We start from the raw sequence: 16765 nt of genomic DNA, 5'->3' as shown, positions 1-16765 counted from the left end.
GAGAGATTGATCTCATGTACCTTTACCAATCATAGAGTTAAATAGTAGAAAATAAAACAAAACAAAAACAAAGCCTAGTGTTCAAAAAATTACTGAATGGTCAAACATAGATTAAATTATATTAGGCTCACTATACTTTTAAATATAGGAAAATTACTGTCACCACTTAGAAATATACTTAACAAGAAGATGTTCAAAAAGGTTGGAAACCCTCAGTTAATAGGTAATCAAATTGATTAAAAGTTTCCTTTGCTAAGCATTATGATTTATGAATATTTCGCAGGAAACGGTTGAGGATTACAGCGATCTTCTTTAGCACAGCATACCACTCCTGTGCTCCAACGTGGGTACTATTGTCCTCTTTAGCCCCATGACTGCTATTCTCCTTCCTTCACTGGACACTCTAGCAATATAGTCCCCAGTTTCCAGAAGACAATCTGTTTCACTTTCTCATTGCCTTAGCCACATGTCTCCTCTGCCCTCAATGCCCCATGTCCACCTTTTTCCTTCCATTGCCATTTGCCTTGCATTTCTTTCTGGCCCCAGCTCCATCTTCCAGTCAACCTTTCCTTCTTCGCATATTATTTTGCCATTGTTTCATCGTGATCACTTATCATACTGCATAATATTTATTGATGGCCCTCATCTCCATTATTGGATTCCATAAAGAACATGTCATGCGTTTTAAATCTTTGCCTCCTCATATATTCATTTACTCATTCAACAAATATATGTTTTGTCGTATTCTTTATTTAGTTAGTTTTTGGTCTTTTGTCTTTTTAGGGCCACACCGTGGTATATGAAGATTCCCAGGCTAGGGGTCAAATCAGAGCTGTAGCCACTGGCCTATGCCACAGCCACAGCAATACCAGATCTGAGCTGAGTCTGCAACATACACCACAGCTCGTGGCAATGCCAGATCCTTAACCTACTGAGCGAGGCCAGGGATTGAATCTGCATCCTCACGTATGCTAGTCAGATTCGTTTCCACTGAGCCACAATGGGAACGAGAACTCCTTTTGTGGTAGCCTTTAGACACTGTCTTCCAAAGTCCCTTCCTTCACAGAACTTATCATTTTTTAAAATTAATTAATTAATTAATTAATTTGTCTTTTTGCCATTTCTAGGGCCGCTCCCACAGCATATGGAGGTTCCCAGGCTAGGGGACAAACTGGAGCTATAGCCATTGGCCTACACCAGGGCCACAGCAACGTAGGAACCGAGCCGTGTCTGCGACCTACACCACAGCTCACAGCAACACCGGATCCTTAACCTACTGAGCAAGGCCAGTGATTGAACCCTCAACCTCTTGGTTCCTAATCAGATTCATTAACCACTGAGCCATGACGGGAACTCTAGAACTTACTATTTTAGTGGAAATGATAGATAATAGACAATCGAGCAAATGAAAAGTAAAAGTACCAAGTAGTGATAAGTACTATAAAGAAGAATGAAGTGAGATAATGGATTAGAGCCCAGTTGCTGAAGGATAGTTTGGGAGAATGTTTATTTCAGAAGGCGATCAAGAATGTCTCTATAAAGAGATGATATTTGAGCAGAGACCTGAATGAAATGAAGAAGCAAAAGCCACAAGATCTGGGAAGAACGTTACAGGCAGTGGTTAGCAGGGGCTGGGGTGTGGGGTGTGTGGGGGGAGGAGAGATGCTGGTCAAAGTGTACCAACTTCTGCTTATAAGATAAATAAATTCTGGAGATCTACTATTCAGCATGGTGACTATAGTTAACAAATCTGTGTTATATACTTGAACATTGTTAAGAGAATAAATCTTAATGTTCTTACCACACAAGGTGCTGCGTGTGTTAACTAACCTTATCATGGTAATCATTTTGCAATACATAGGTGTATCAAACTATTGTTCACCTTAACTCATACGAAGTTGTATGTCAACTATATCTCAATAAAGCTGGTGGTGGGGGAGGAGAAATAATGTGGCTGGACAGTGAGAAGTGAGAGATTTTCCAAAAAGAAATTAGCAGTGAAATATACAAGGCTTGCTGATTTGGCAAATGAGCAACAACAACTTTGGGCTTGTACCAGCGACAAGTAAACAGTTGGAATACAGGAGTCTAACATTTTGGGGAGATGTCAAGACTAGAGATTAATATTTAGGAGCCATCACTATATAGACAGTATTTAAGACTAGAGTACGGGTGGGTTAACTGTGGAAGAATATGTAGATAAGAGAAGGGAGGAGGTCCTAGGATGAGCCCAGGAGCAAAAAGAAGGTCATGAGATGAAGGAGCAGGGAGTACAAGTGACATCAAGAAGCAGGGAGTGTTCAGCTGTGTGCAGGGCTTCCAATGTCTATTGAATTGCACATCATCCTAGATTTTCTTCTCTCTTTCTCCTGTTCTGGAGCTAGTCTGCATTGTTATTTGTGAAACTTTTATCATTTGTTAGTAAAGCAGCAATTTTTAATTAGAAACAATAAAATTACTATAATGTGATTTGTCAGTGCAAGACTCAAGGCACAATTAGTTTTTCCTCTGAGATAAATGTTCTTGTGTACGGGTCCCAGAGGCCCTATCCACGCAGCCACAACAAATTGAAAAGTTAAATAATTGTTCAGTTAATATGATCTATCTGAAGAAATAATCTGGATGATTAAGGAAATAATGTCTTCTCCCTTAATAACAGGGGATTTTGTTGGTAATTATGCAGACAGTTGCCTCATTTTTAATGTTATATTTGCATATGAAATTATAGCACATTGACCTCTTACAGTGATTTGCTATCCAAATGCCAAATGGACAGGATACACTTAAAATTTTTTTCACCTCTCGGTGTTTCTCTTTGTTTTGGGATCATAGAGCAATCCATGGCCCTCAGCCATATCCACAAGCTCCCTTTAGAGCAAACCCTACCCAGGATCTTTTGTTCTCTTTTAGGTTCTCAGTAAACTAGACTTATTTCATAGATCCTTTAACTCATTCAAATGCTTTTCTACCTGAACAGACACAGAGAAGAAATTTTCACATGTTCAAATGGTTTCAGAACAAATCAAATTTATTATCAAAGTTGAAAATTGGTCAACACCATCTACCTGAAGAGATGTGAATTTGAAAACCCATGAAATGCTTTTGTGAGAGGTCAGACTGGAGAGTGCACATCTTATTAAATTCTGTTGAATAAAGCGCCCTCTGGCCAATTCACTGGCTGTGTAATTTTCTGATCGCCCTCTGATAGAGGCACGATATTTACCACCTGTACATAGCCCACTATTCTTCAACCTCTGGAAATATCCATGTAATTAAAAATTCTAAATAAACTTTATTTCAATGCAGATATTGCAAGCTAACTTAGGTGGATAAAATGACAGCTTATTACAATTTCATTTTAAAACTAGGACACAGTTTGCAAGCTAAAATTTAAGTTTTTTCTTTAATGTTTGTGCTTTTTATTCTGTTGTTTTAACAAATTTTAATGGTGTTTTCTTTTTGAGATATAGAATTATGTTTAAATGTTCTCCTGGACAGGTTGGGATGAAGCAATACTTCTTGTGTAGAGGGATTAATGGGGTTTTGTATATTTGAAGGCTCTGAAACTTAATTAACCTCCACCACTATATGTCTTTCAGAGTTCTGTGAGAGATGTGTATTAGTGAAAATAAGTCTCAAGGTTGACCGTGAAGCTATTTCTTCCTGATAGTGAGGAAGAAATGCTTTGTAATTTTCTGAAATAAATGTGTGTTGGAGAAATTCAGGTATTTGTTATTTGTAAAATATTGGTTTTATACTTAGTCATATTCCAGAAAAACTACAGCAGAAGGACGAAACCTATCACTAAAGATTATACGGGATCACAAAGTCATTAACTAGATGGAATATAATCATATAACTATTGTGGAATTTTTATGGGATTATATGGACTGGCACTATTCACAAGTTTTCTTTTGCAATTCAAGATTGTGTTTAAAAGAAAAATGATGGAAAGATGTCAAAACAACCATAAACACTTTAAAAATTAGCCACAGAAATACATTTATATTTTTTAGGGCAAAGACTAAATGGAATTTTGAGAGAAAAAACAATTTTAAAATTCAGTCCTTTAACCTCCTACTTACATCCATTGTCTCTCTCCTAGGCTCTGCTAGAGGTGGTTAATGACCTCTTTGAAGAACAGACTGATCTGGAGAAAATTGTCAAAAAAATAATGCATCGGGCCCAAACTCTGTTGAAATGTGAACGCTGTTCAGTTTTACTCCTTGAGGACATCGAATCACCAGTAAGTCATCTTTTGTCTGTCATCTGTGTTAATGAAATAAAGTTTAGTTTTATTATAATTAAGAAGTCTGTGAAATCATGACTTGAACTACTCTTTTGTGACTCTTCTAGCCATAAGGTGACATTTTCTAAAATTAAAGTTTTTTGCCAGAAGATATGTACAACTTATGCATATGGCTTAGCAGAGGCTTGAGACAAAAGGGAGAAGGAAAGTGTAGTAGAGTTATACTCAGTGGTTCTAGATGAGCAACTCACTATCATACTTGTATTTGTAATAAAAGCTGTACAGTCCTCAGCACTTCTGAGCCCATTTACTTAGAAATTGATGCTATTGATTCCATTGTAGTCCTTCTATAGAGTATGACATTAGAGAATAAATATCTATATGTCAACAAAAGAATTAAGTTTTTTGTTTACATGTATTTTCAGTCTTTTTTTTTTTTTTTTTTCGGTCTTTTTATGGCCGTACCCTTGACACATGGAAGCTCTCAGGTTAGGGATCCAATTTGAGGTACAGCTGCTGGCCTATACCACAGCCACAGCAACATGGGATCTGAGCCAGATCTGTGACCTATACCACAGCTCACAACAACACCAGATCCTCAACCCACTGAGTGAGGCCAGGAATCGAACCTGTGTCCTCATGGATACCAGTCAGATTTGTTTCCAGTGAACCACAGTGGGAACTCCTGCATTTTCAGTTTTGATCTGCTGTCACCTGAGAAACATAGACTCTTTGGCTGATGGGGCCCTTAGAGATGTCACCCAGCCTGTGTAGGAACTGAGGGGTGGAAGGGTTTGCCCAGTTTCCCGATGTACCCACCCAGCGAGGTAAGGCCCTCAGCACTGGTGGGCATGGGTTGCAGCCCACACAGTGCCCCACAGCCCACTAATGGGAGCAAGGTGGGGGAAGCAAACAAACCCCAGAGAAGCAGGGCCCTTTACGCTTGAGCTGAGTGGAGCTGGCAGCCTTAGCTGGGCTGTGCTCTCCAGCAGCTCTGTTCTGCTGCTGCCTGAGTGTGGTTTCCAGGTTCTTCTCCTGCTGCTTTGGACCTATGGATACTTGCACAGTGCACACCAGTCATGTGAAGGAGGTTCCTTTCCTCCTCACGCTGGGGCTCCTGTCACTCCAAGGGCAATCACCCCCCTGGGTATAGGGGCTCCTGTACCTTGCCTTTCAGGTGCTATTAGGGCCTCTGGCTCTTTGTGGCAAATCTGCTGCATAAATACACAACAATATTGAAAAGATGATCATCACCGATCTAACTTCTCGAAAGTTAAATGTCTAAACTCTCAGTAGCAGTTTAATATCTTTGCTGTGAATGCTCTTCAAAGACCAGGAATTGTCTCGCAATTAAGTGTTGTTTTAATACTTCCGAGGATGATACTTACCATACTTTACTTTGAAAAGGTTATTGTCTTTGCCTTTAGGTTTGCTTTCCTCAAAGACTAGGAACCTTAGGGTAAATTTTGGAGATTTAGTAATAAGTATTGTAAAACTTACAGTATTAAGTTTTTAAAAAAATTATATAGGTTTAAAATGTTTAGGAGTGTTTTCCTCTATCTTAGCAAAATCTGGTGTTATTTATACTCAGCAGGTGTAGTTTAAAAAAACAGTAGCCTTGCAATTTTCCCATGATTTTTGTAAAATTCAGTGGAACCTTGGGAGAACACATACACTTACACACACAGACACTGCCCCTGCCCCAGTAGTCCGTATTTATGAAGTGCTTCCAGATGCTTTGTGAAGCATTTGGGTTCATTTAATGCTTACTGTATCCTTGTGAGATAGACATTATTATTATCCTCATTTACAGATGAGGAATTAAGGCTCCCAGAGTTGAGTGACTTTCTAGAGTCTCCCCCACCGCCTGTCTCTAAAGCCCCTGAAAGGAGTGGGAAGAGGTGGGGTGCTTATTGGTGCTGGCCAGCTATGGGGGTTGGGGTTCTCATTGAACAAACACAGGAAGGGGGCAGCTGTTGGGCCTTTGGCTGCCAAGATTCCCAAGCCACTCACAGGTCCATGTGAGGGCAGGTGGCTGCGGGGCCAGGTGGAATCTGGGCAAAAGAAGCTCACCATTTGTGAGTTCAGTTAACCCAGACATGGAAGTAATTTAAACCAGCTTAGGGTGGTCATATCTGTGCTAATCTTCTAACATGGACTGTCTTGCTCTTCAGCGAATCAGTTGCAGAAAAAGTGCCGATGGCAGAAGGTGGTACAGAAGGAGGGGGGCAGAGCTGGAGAGAATAACAGTGACAGTGATAGCTTCATGGTGTAAAGTAGGGAGGGGGTCAGAAATCACTCCCTGGACTAGATGGTACAAGCAATAAAGGTGTTGGTATGTTACTGAAAGTTCAAAAGACTCTACTATTACAGCTGAACAGTTTAAGACTGTAAAGGTGAGGCCAGGGCAGCAAATTGGGGCTAGCTTATCATTTCTTCTCTTTGCCCATCTCCTCCCCCTCAAAGTGAGGATGAACTCCTTTAATCCAGAGGGATAAAGTCTGGGGTAAAAGTGAACTATGCGCAAAAAGAGGAGAGTAACTTGGTACCATTTCAGGGACTGTGAAGATATTTTCCTCAAAGGCTGCTGCCTGGGGAGGTGGTGGGGAGTTGAGGGTGGGTGGGGGTGGTGTATGTATGTGGCATCACCATGCAGAAAACCCGTCAGTGTCCTGCTTTCCCCTGACACCCTTCTCACCAAAGATTTCCCAAAACTTCAGACTTAAAGGGACTTCTGTTCTGTGCACTACCCTGATTGTTAGCTAGAAATGACAGGAAGGAGACCAGAGACAGTCACACCATGTGTAAGAGTAGAAGCCAGCTAAGAGACACCAGACACCAAAATCTGGCGCCGGCACAGCCAACACAAAGGTCTCTGGCTGGGCTTCCTCCTCCCCACCTCAGAATGCTGAGTGGCTGGACCAATACTAAAAACCTCTATTATCTAGATTTAATGAGGGGTTCAAATGATTATCAGAGAAGGACCCAAGCAACACCTGTAAACGCTATTTGATTTCGTTTGATTTGACTAAGAGCACACTTAGATGCATTCCTATCCAAAGATTAGAAAATAAAGATGGAACTTGACAACACAGTTGTTAATTTGTAAAAGCTCATGTGGAAAAATAAACATATAAGTTAGCCAGAAATTTTATTTAAAAGCAACACAGATGCAGAATAGATGGGGGTTTTGCCTGTGAAGCTGTTAAAATATATTATAAAAGTAGAGATTAACTCCTTGTAAAGAAGCAGCTGAACAAAATAGAATCCAAAGACCCGAATACATGTGAGAATGTAGTAAAGATAGTGCTCTTTATGGTAGAGTTTAGAAAATTATTTTTCAGAAACAAAAGTGTGTTGGAGGACTAGAGAGTTTCAGACTTGAAATGAGAGTGTTTTTCTTTTTAACTGCAAATATTGCAACAATAAAGATGCTTTGATAATTTTAAAGAGTGTAAGTTCTCAACACCACTGAGCAAATCCAGAATTCAGTTATACCTTCACTTACTACTTATGACCTTTCTCTCCTCATTATCATCAGGAGACCTTCATTTGCCACCCCTCTGTTCAACCCTCCAGTTGGCCCACTACGTTGCTTCAGGAAAGGGATTGCAGAAATATGAGCTAAATTCTGGGTTTGTGAGTTCCAAAGTGGGCTTAGAATACTTATAACAGAGTAATTATTCTCAAAAACAAAGTCTTTTTCATTTACAAGAGCCAGACTTTCCTAAACACTTGAAAAAATCAAAGCCTAACACCATGCCAAAACAGTAGATTGGAAAGAGGGTAGGTGAACCCCTAGACTCTTGCCTTTGTGAGTCACCTGGACTCAGTGGGGAGAGTCAGAGGGAAGAGTAATTGCAGAGCTCAGCTTTCCTAGCCCTGCCCAGTCTCGGGCTGCCCATAGTAGAGGTGGTGGTGATGGTCTGGGGGTGGTGGTGGGGGATTGAAAGCTACCCCAGACACCATGACAGGGAAGAAGACTGGAGATGGCAATATGGAGGGTGGGGGAGCCATGGGACAGCGAGACCCCACAGAAGTGTGAGGGGCAAGTACAGTTTTCCCATTTCCTGATAGAAGGTAACAGAGCAAGGGCTGGGACTGGAAGAAGCCTTACTGTGAGGATAAGGGAGGCACAGAGGATGTGACCCAGGACTGGGGAGCTAAAGGTAGATATTTAAGCACATTCCCCTGTTAGGGATGACTGTGCTGAGTACCAGAGAGGCTGCCTTACCTCTTAGAGGCCAGCCTGGGTTGAGAGGATGACTGTAAATCAGCTTCTCTGCTCCAAAGAAGCCAAAAAGCTGCATGTCACCCTGGTGGAAATTTCAGTATTAACTGAGCTTAAATCTGAGAAATAACTGAGAACATCTGAAGTGGCTGAGTTAAACTAGAATTGTCTCTTTTGTCTTCCATCAGCAGGCAGAACTGAGGCTCAAGAAGAAATTTAGTTGATACAGGAAAATAAATATAAATGTCTTTTTTTTTTTTTTTGTACAGCCGTGTCTGTGGTCTTTGAAATTTATAATTAGTATACAAATTATATTATCTCATTAGTGAATCATCTTACATTCAATACACAATATGACAAAGGAAGCATTTGAGGTTAGATTTATGGGGTTGGTGGATTGTTCTTCAAATGTTTTGGACATAAACAGCTGTCAGTTTAGGAAAAAATAAATCCAAAAACCTGGATTCTTACCTCATACTTGTTCAAATATAATTTTCTAAAAAGTGAAATCATGCTTTTCATGTAAATATGAAATAAATACATATCAAATATCATTTTAATTCATTAATTTAGGGGGGAATGAACAGATGTTAAAACATCCAAAGAGCTTTTGAGAGTTTAGGTATTTATAGATAATGTTAGGATAAGATTTCTCGGAGACAAAACTTTTTGGAAACAAAACAAAGCCATAAACTATAACCTTCGAGGTTATCTTTTCCATAGGATGGAAATTTTTACTAGAGAAAAAGCTACAAATTAACATGTAACTTTACTAAGTCTGGAGTCTTTAATAAGTGAGGACCAAGGATGGGATGTAATACCTTCCTTAGACTGAGATCCAGCAAATTTTTTCCTGTAAATTTCTAGATAGTAAATTTTTTTAGGCTTTGTAAGTCCTATTATCTCTGTTGCAGCTCCTCACTATAGCACGAAAGCAGTCTTAGTCAACACAGAAAGAATGAGGATATTGGGACATATTGGCTATGTCCCAATAAAATATCATTTATAAAAATAGGTGGTGGGCCACATTTGGCTATAGGCAGTAGTTTTCAGATCTCTATCCTAGATAATCCTTGGGTGGCCTTTAATTCTCTCATGACATTGAAAGATAAGCTGCCCACCTTTTTGTGTTATTTCTATAAAGGCAATATAAATTTCAGATGGATAGAGTATTTAATATTTTTAAAAATAATATAAAATACTGGTGAATATTGTTTTATAGTCATTGAGTATGTAAGGCTTTCTAAAACATGAAATTCCTTAGGGAATATAAGCACATTAAAACACTTATGATTTTTCAGCCATCAGCTTGGTACAGATTTAAAAGAATTATAACAATGAATATGAGTATGGATATGAGAAAATATCCACTTTCATTACAGATGATGAGAATTTAAATTGGGGTAACCTTTATGGATATAAGTTTGGTGAAATATATTTCAATTTTAAAAGGGCATAGCCTTTGCACTCAGCAGTTTCTCCTCTTAAAATTTAGCATAATGAAGGAGATGGAGAAGAGAGAAAATACGTAGATAAGAATGTTTATTGTAGTATTTATAGTAGTAAAAATATAATCCAAATATCAAAAAGCTTTCATATAATGAAATTCTATATATCCTTTAAAATGATGGCATAGATCTATATTTATAGGAACAATATCCTTGATATATTTTAAGTCAATAATAAAGAATAAAAAACAAATATAAAAGGAAGTGATTTTTATCAAAATATGGTTACATGAATGAGATCATATTTTCACAACTATTAAATTGATGAAGTTTAAATTTTCTCCCTTTGAGTTATGTTTTCTTGCATCTTCTCCTCCCGGGGAGAGTCAGGAATTTATCATCTCAGGGGGAAAAAGGGTAGGTACTGGGCCTTCTAGCAGGAGAGTGAACTTGAAAGTCAGGATATCAGGAGAAAGGATTTGCTAAATGGATTTATATTCCCTTTTAGCAGTTAAGGACTAACCTGAAAACGCCACGGAAAAGAAATAAGGCTCTGTAATCCACAGAAGAAGAAATACTCACAGTCTTATGTTCCCATGTATCACCCCACCCATGCCCCACATAATGGAGGGGAGAGCTGTCTAATGCAGTGAAAACTGAGTAGGTGAAGCAGAAAGTCTCAAGGTTGCCTGGTCCAGGCATCTTGAGCAGAGTACAGCCTTCATCAGAACAAATTGTGAATACACATTTGCAGCAGTAAGGGCAGGTGTCTGGGAAGGCTCAGGAATGTTTCTTGAGTCCTCCTTACTGCCATAGAATGGCAGGAGAGGTGGGGTGGAAAAAGAAGACTTTCAGACAAGCCATCTTGGAAACAAGGCCGCCAGTGTGTCAGGATAATTGACAATGTGAGTGGCAAGTCACCCTGCAGCTGCTAATCTCGGTCAGCTGAAGAGAATTTAAGGCTTTCATCACACAAAAATATCTGTCATATGGGACTTCATAGTAAGCAAAGGAGACTTCTGCTAGGCAGAAGCTGAAATTGCTGTCTAGAGGACAGGGTTGGTGAGAAAGTACTCAAAGACAACAGACCAAAATTCAAGTGCAAGCACCCTAACTTGCTCCCCTGACACCACCCCTCCCCCACCTATCCACTTAAAAATGAGTCCAGAGCAAAAAGCGACCAGGAAGGGGCTTATGCCAGGATACCATAAGAAAAGAGGAGGAAAGGAATGTGAAAACAAAAACCAGATGAAGCATACACACCAGAAAAATTGCTAAAGTTTTCTATGAATTGAAATTAAGGAGTGTGATCTGTCAGGGGAAATAAAAGTGTTCAAAGAAGAGAAACAAGGACTCAATTAATAAATGATAAGCAGTAAATACATAATTAAACTGACTTGGCAGAGCTTAGAAAGAAGTAGAAGAAAAATATATAGAAATGAATAGTACATTAAAAATATCCAAAAAAAGAAGAAAAGAACATCTAAATTAATTTCAGGGGCATGGAGAATAATATTGGGAATGAAATGGAAAAAAACACAGTATAAAAAGATAATATAGAATGATACAAATGGAGTCAAAATAAAGGAAGTCCAAGGATAATTGGTATCTCCAAAGAGAACAGACAAATGAAACAGGAAAAAAGAGTCACAATGAAAACAGTAGGACATTTTACATTTCAGTAAACTTGAATTTATAGACTGAAAGAACACATCATTTCAGGAAAAGTTGATACTGACTGCCTCACACCAAAACACATGCTAATGGACTTCAAAAATAATGGAAGAATTCTGTGGGCATTTAGACAAAATCAAGTCACCTATTGGAGGAAAATTCATTCTGGTGTTAGAGTTCCTGGTAGCACTCTCTAGTGCAAAGAGACAGTATAGCAATGGCTACCAAGTCCCCAGGGAGAGAAAAATATGACTCTACAATATAAGATCCCTATTCAAATATGTAAGCCACAGCTAGACATTTTAAATATGCAAAGAAGAGTGTGAGAGACATAGTTCCAAAAAGCCCTTCCTGAAAAATATGAGAGGTAAATCAAACTAGGTGAATGTGAGAAATGATAAATAAGACTAGCATTGAGTATTGAATGCATTTAAATGTAGAACCAAGGCTAAAAAGCAAGGGGCATATACTTATGGACAAGCATTGTGTTTGGAGAGTAGATCCCTTTTACGTGGAGTGGTATCTAGCTGTTTGTCTGGGGAGAGCTGATTGCTCAAGAGCTCCCTGGGAGTACAGTCCTGAGAAATGAACCAGACAGAGAAAGCAGGGCCTTGTGGTCTTGGCATACATAGCCAAGACTGTGCACTCAGGGCTGCGGCTCTGCCAAGAGGTATCTTGGTTGCATGGAATTTATTTATTTATTTATTTATTTTTGGGCTGCATTATGGAAGTTCCCAGGCTAGGGATCAAATCAGAGCTGCAGCTGCCAGGCTACACCACAGCCATGGCAATGCAGGAGTGGAGCCTTGTCTGCAACCTACACTGCAGATCACAGAAATGCCAGATCCTTAACTTACTGAGCAGGGCCAGGGATCAAACCTGAGTCTTCATGGTTACCAGTCAGGTTCATTTCCACTGAGCCACAAGGGGAACTCCTGGAGTATTTTAATTTTAATGGGTCGGATTTATCAATCTTTCTTTTTGATGTGACTTATACGTTTTGTTTAAAAAAGTTCTTTATCTGCATCCATGTTATAATGACATTCTCTTACATTTTCTTTAATCCGTGTGGTATCTATGGTCTTTTATATCCATCTAGAATATATTTTTGAATATAGTATAAAGCTGTATATGTATACCCAGTTGTCTCAGAGCTCGTTTTCCCTCCCTCCACCTCTGTATTGTATCAGATTTCCATATATACCTGGGTCTGAGCTCAGTATTTTGTTGTGAGCCACACGGGAAGTCCATGAGCTCAGTATTTTGTCCCGCCACTCTACTTGTCTGTTTTTTTACACTGTGTTCAAAAAATTTAAGTAATAAAGCACCTAATATACTTTAGAAATATAGTGCTCAAAAAAATAAGCTTTTGTCAGCTAAGCATTTTCCTCACAAGTCTTGTAGCATCTCATTCTTCAACAGTGCAGGATAAGCCCCCTGTATAGAAGAAACAGAGATATGGAAGCACAAATAACTTTAAGGATTTATGGTAAATAGAAAGGAAGCTGGAAACTATAAGCAAAAAGTAAAAATAATTACAGATATATCTATACAGAAAATACAAATTTCAAAATCATAATATCAATTCACTGTCAAAGTATTTAAAGAAATTTAAAAAAAACCTGCTTAATAGTTTTTTTGACACAAAATGTGACAAAGGAGTAGGACAAACAAAGAAAATGAATGAAGGAAAGTGAACAGCAACTCCCAAAAGTGTTTTTACAGACAGGGATTCAGATCAGAGGAACAAACCTTTATACTTTTGTAATCACATACGTTTCAAGGAGGACTAAAAAAAAAAAAAAAAAAAAAAATCACAATTTCTTGGAGTTCCCGTTGTGGCTCAGTGGTTAACAAATCCAACTAGGAACCATGGGGTTGCGGGTTCGGTTCCTGGTCTTGCTTAGTGGGTTAAGGATCCAGCGTTGCTGTGAGCTGTGGTGTAGGTTGCAGAAGCGGCCCAGATCTGGCATTGCTGTGGCTCTGGCATAGGCATTGCTGTGGCTCCGGTGTAGGCTGGCGGCTACAGCTCTGATTGGACCCCTAGCTTGGGAACCTCCATATGCTGCGGGAGCAGCCCTAGAAAAGGCAAAAAGACAAAAAAAAAAATCACACTTTCTCAATTTCTGTAATTTTATAACCCCTTTAGTCCAAGTCCTCAATGTGGTTCTTCCTTAAAATTGGCTTGCCTATTCTTGACCTGTTGCTCTTCCATATAAATTTTAAGAGCAGCTTATCAAGTTGTATGAAAAACTCTGTATAGATTTTGATTGAAATTGCTTTACTTCATAGATCTGTTTGGGGGATTTCTGCAAGTAACTGAATCTACAAGGGAAAATAGCTTGAACAATAAGAACATTTGCATGTCACATGATGTGAAATTTGGCAGGAGATGGTTCTGGGAATGGGGCAGCAACAGATGGAATCAGACCCTGTTCATTTTCCTGTGCTTGTGTCAGTGGTCAGTAGGCTCATTGTGCAGTAGGCTGGTTCAGCCCCTACAGCATGTAATCCTATAAATGTGCTTTAGGAGAAGGGAAACTTCTTTTTACATATCCTTTTTCTCAGGGAGGGAAGACTTTTCCAAAAGAATTTTTTTCTAGCTGACTTCCCTTCAAGACCCATAGTCAAGAGCAAGATCTTTAGGGAGTTTAGGAGTCGTGGCTCAGTGGTGATGAACCTGACTAGTATCCATGAGGATTTGGGTTCAATCCCTGGCCTCGCTCAGAGGTTAGGGATCTGCCGTTGCCACAAGCTGTGGTGTAGGTCACAGATATGGCTCGGATCTGGTATTGCCATGGCTGTGGCGTAGGCCGCCTGATGCAGCTCCAATTCAACCACTAGCCTGGGAACTTCCGTATACTGCGAGTACGACCCTTAAAAAAAAAAAAAAAAAAAAGAATGAGATCTTTAAATCATTTATAGTCTTAATTTTTTGTCTGTGTGTTTTTCACCTGTCATTCTCTGATAGAAGTGTGTTCAAATCGTCAGCATAACTGATTTATCACTATCTTTTCCAGTTGTGTAGGTTATTGATTTAGTTGTCAGTATTAATAATTGTTTACAGGTTTTTTAAATTTGGGATTGGAACTCATTTTAATGGGAGAATGTTTTGTTTGTTTGTGCCATCGCTGGCTTTCATTCTATCTTGTAAAACTCCCCCCCCCCCCGCCCCCGTCTAATAGCTTGCACAGTTCCTTGGCCGGTAATCAAGAACCAGGTCTAACATTGGTGACTTGGGTCTCCTGCTGTATGGTAATATTACACTAAAACAGAAGCAGCTTGTTTTAGTTTCCGGAGGTGAACTTAGGTCATCTGTCTCAAGGGAGTACTTTTAGTTCCCAGACCCAACTGGAAGGTCCCTGCCTGTTTCTGGACTTGGAGCACAGTAGGTCTAAGTCTTCAAGCTTGTGCTTTTAGAGATCTTATTTTTTTTCTCCCCTCTCTTCCTCTTTTCTCTGCCTTCAAACCTCTAGATATCTTTCTGGCTTTCTCTTCCTGTATTTTATGAATCTTTGCTGTTTCTGGAACAGAGCAGTATAATGAAAGCATGAACTTATAGCACCATCTCTTCTGGCATTCTATGCACTACTTTTTACAATCAGGAAAAAAAAAGTCATTTCAGGGAAAAAAATATCTGCTCAGTTTTCTTCCTCCAAAAGTAACTTTTGCTTTTCTCTATTTTATTAGAATCATTCCTGGAAACAAAAACTTTTGATTGTGTGTGCATGTGAGATTTGAATATTTCTAAAAGCTGGTTATTGCAGGTGGGTAGTATTTCATAACCTCTCTACATTTGAAGGAAAGAGAGAAGAAACATTTAAATGTAGTTGTAGAATCTTTGATTCATCAAGCTCTTAACTTAGTGTTTAGAGACCACATTCATTGTCTTTAAACTGGGCAGTCAGGTGTGAACTGATCCGTTTACTCAGTGGATGCCAAAAATAGAAATAAGGAATGCCTTTCTAGCCTTCTTTCCTGCCAATCTTTTGCTTTTCTTTAGTGTTTCAATCAATTTTAAGTGACTTTGTCAATGGTATTTTCCACTAGACTGAAAAAATAGGAAGACCATTCCATAGCTAGCTCCTGTCAACATTAGGAACTAGTTAGTCCTTTGAACTGAATATTCCTTGCTTAATGTTACTCCATTCCATGAACCTGTCTAAGCAATTTCTGTCACTTCTCTTAGTTCTTTTCTGACTCATATACTTACTATCATCTCTACTTCTTTTTTTTTCTTTTTTTTTTTTTTTTTTTTTTGTCTCTATTTCTTTTTGTGCTTAGTCGAGGAAAGCAAGAATGTGGACATTTTAATCTTCTGTCCTGAGGCACTGTCTCAGCACTGGTGTTTACTCGTGTTCTCCTTTCATGGATTATCCTGATGGCTGGCAGCTATTTCATTGCTCAAAACTCCATGAAGTATTTTATAGCTGAGCTTATCAATATGAGGCTCATTTCTGAGGTTTATTTTCTAAAGCATGAAGCACAAGCTTCACTTGTTTGCTAATACGTTCCTTAACTTCTTGGTTCTTATGTAAATACACATATAATTAAGCCATTGAAGTAGATAATCTTCCTGAATCTAACACTTGAGAGGAAGAGATGGGGATAATGTCATCTGATTTTTCCCAAATAGCCACTATCCTAAGTGGATGGTAAAAATTGCTTCAGGCTTTCCTTTCTATTTCACTTTCTTTTCCATTTTCCCATCTTACTTTCTTTAACTTACTCCTCCCTGTAAGGAAACCAACTTAAATTCTATTTGATTTTTGTTCCAGGTACTTTTTCTAGAATACAAAATGGAACATATCTAAAAGAATTCTGATGATTACCCAATCACTGTTATATGTGTGTATGTATATACTCACATCATTAATTGTTAATATATTATGTATTTGTATATATCAACTCACCTTATTAATAATTATATGTCAGTATATTAACTCACATATTAATCATTTATATGTTAAATATTTGTATATATGTGAATATGTATTTTATAAATATATATATATGTCTATATATGTGTAATTCTCCAGCTTTGGAATTTTAGTCCCCATTGCCCATCTCCACCACATCCTGCTCCAAATATTTATCACTTCTGAGTTTCCTATTTCAGTTAATAGAATGATCATGTAATGAGTAACTCAAGATAAAAAACAC

General features: G+C 38.6%; 1 protein-coding gene across 2 annotated transcripts in view; it reads left to right on the top strand.

Moving 5' to 3' along the window:
* Positions 1 to 16765, top strand: part of PDE11A (phosphodiesterase 11A) — a 418185-nt gene that overhangs the window by 167205 nt on the left and 234215 nt on the right. For both annotated transcript variants that reach the window (XM_021076417.1, XM_021076416.1), the window contains exon 4: positions 4106 to 4246. In XM_021076417.1, coding sequence (XP_020932076.1) covers positions 4106 to 4246 — 141 coding nt within the window. The remainder of the gene's footprint in view (positions 1 to 4105; positions 4247 to 16765) is intronic.

The sequence above is a fragment of the Sus scrofa genome, chromosome 15 (genome assembly GCF_000003025.6).
Source record: "Sus scrofa isolate TJ Tabasco breed Duroc chromosome 15, Sscrofa11.1, whole genome shotgun sequence".
NCBI classification, from domain to species: Eukaryota; Metazoa; Chordata; class Mammalia; order Artiodactyla; family Suidae; genus Sus; species Sus scrofa.
This window is presented reverse-complemented; position numbering and strand designations above follow the sequence as displayed.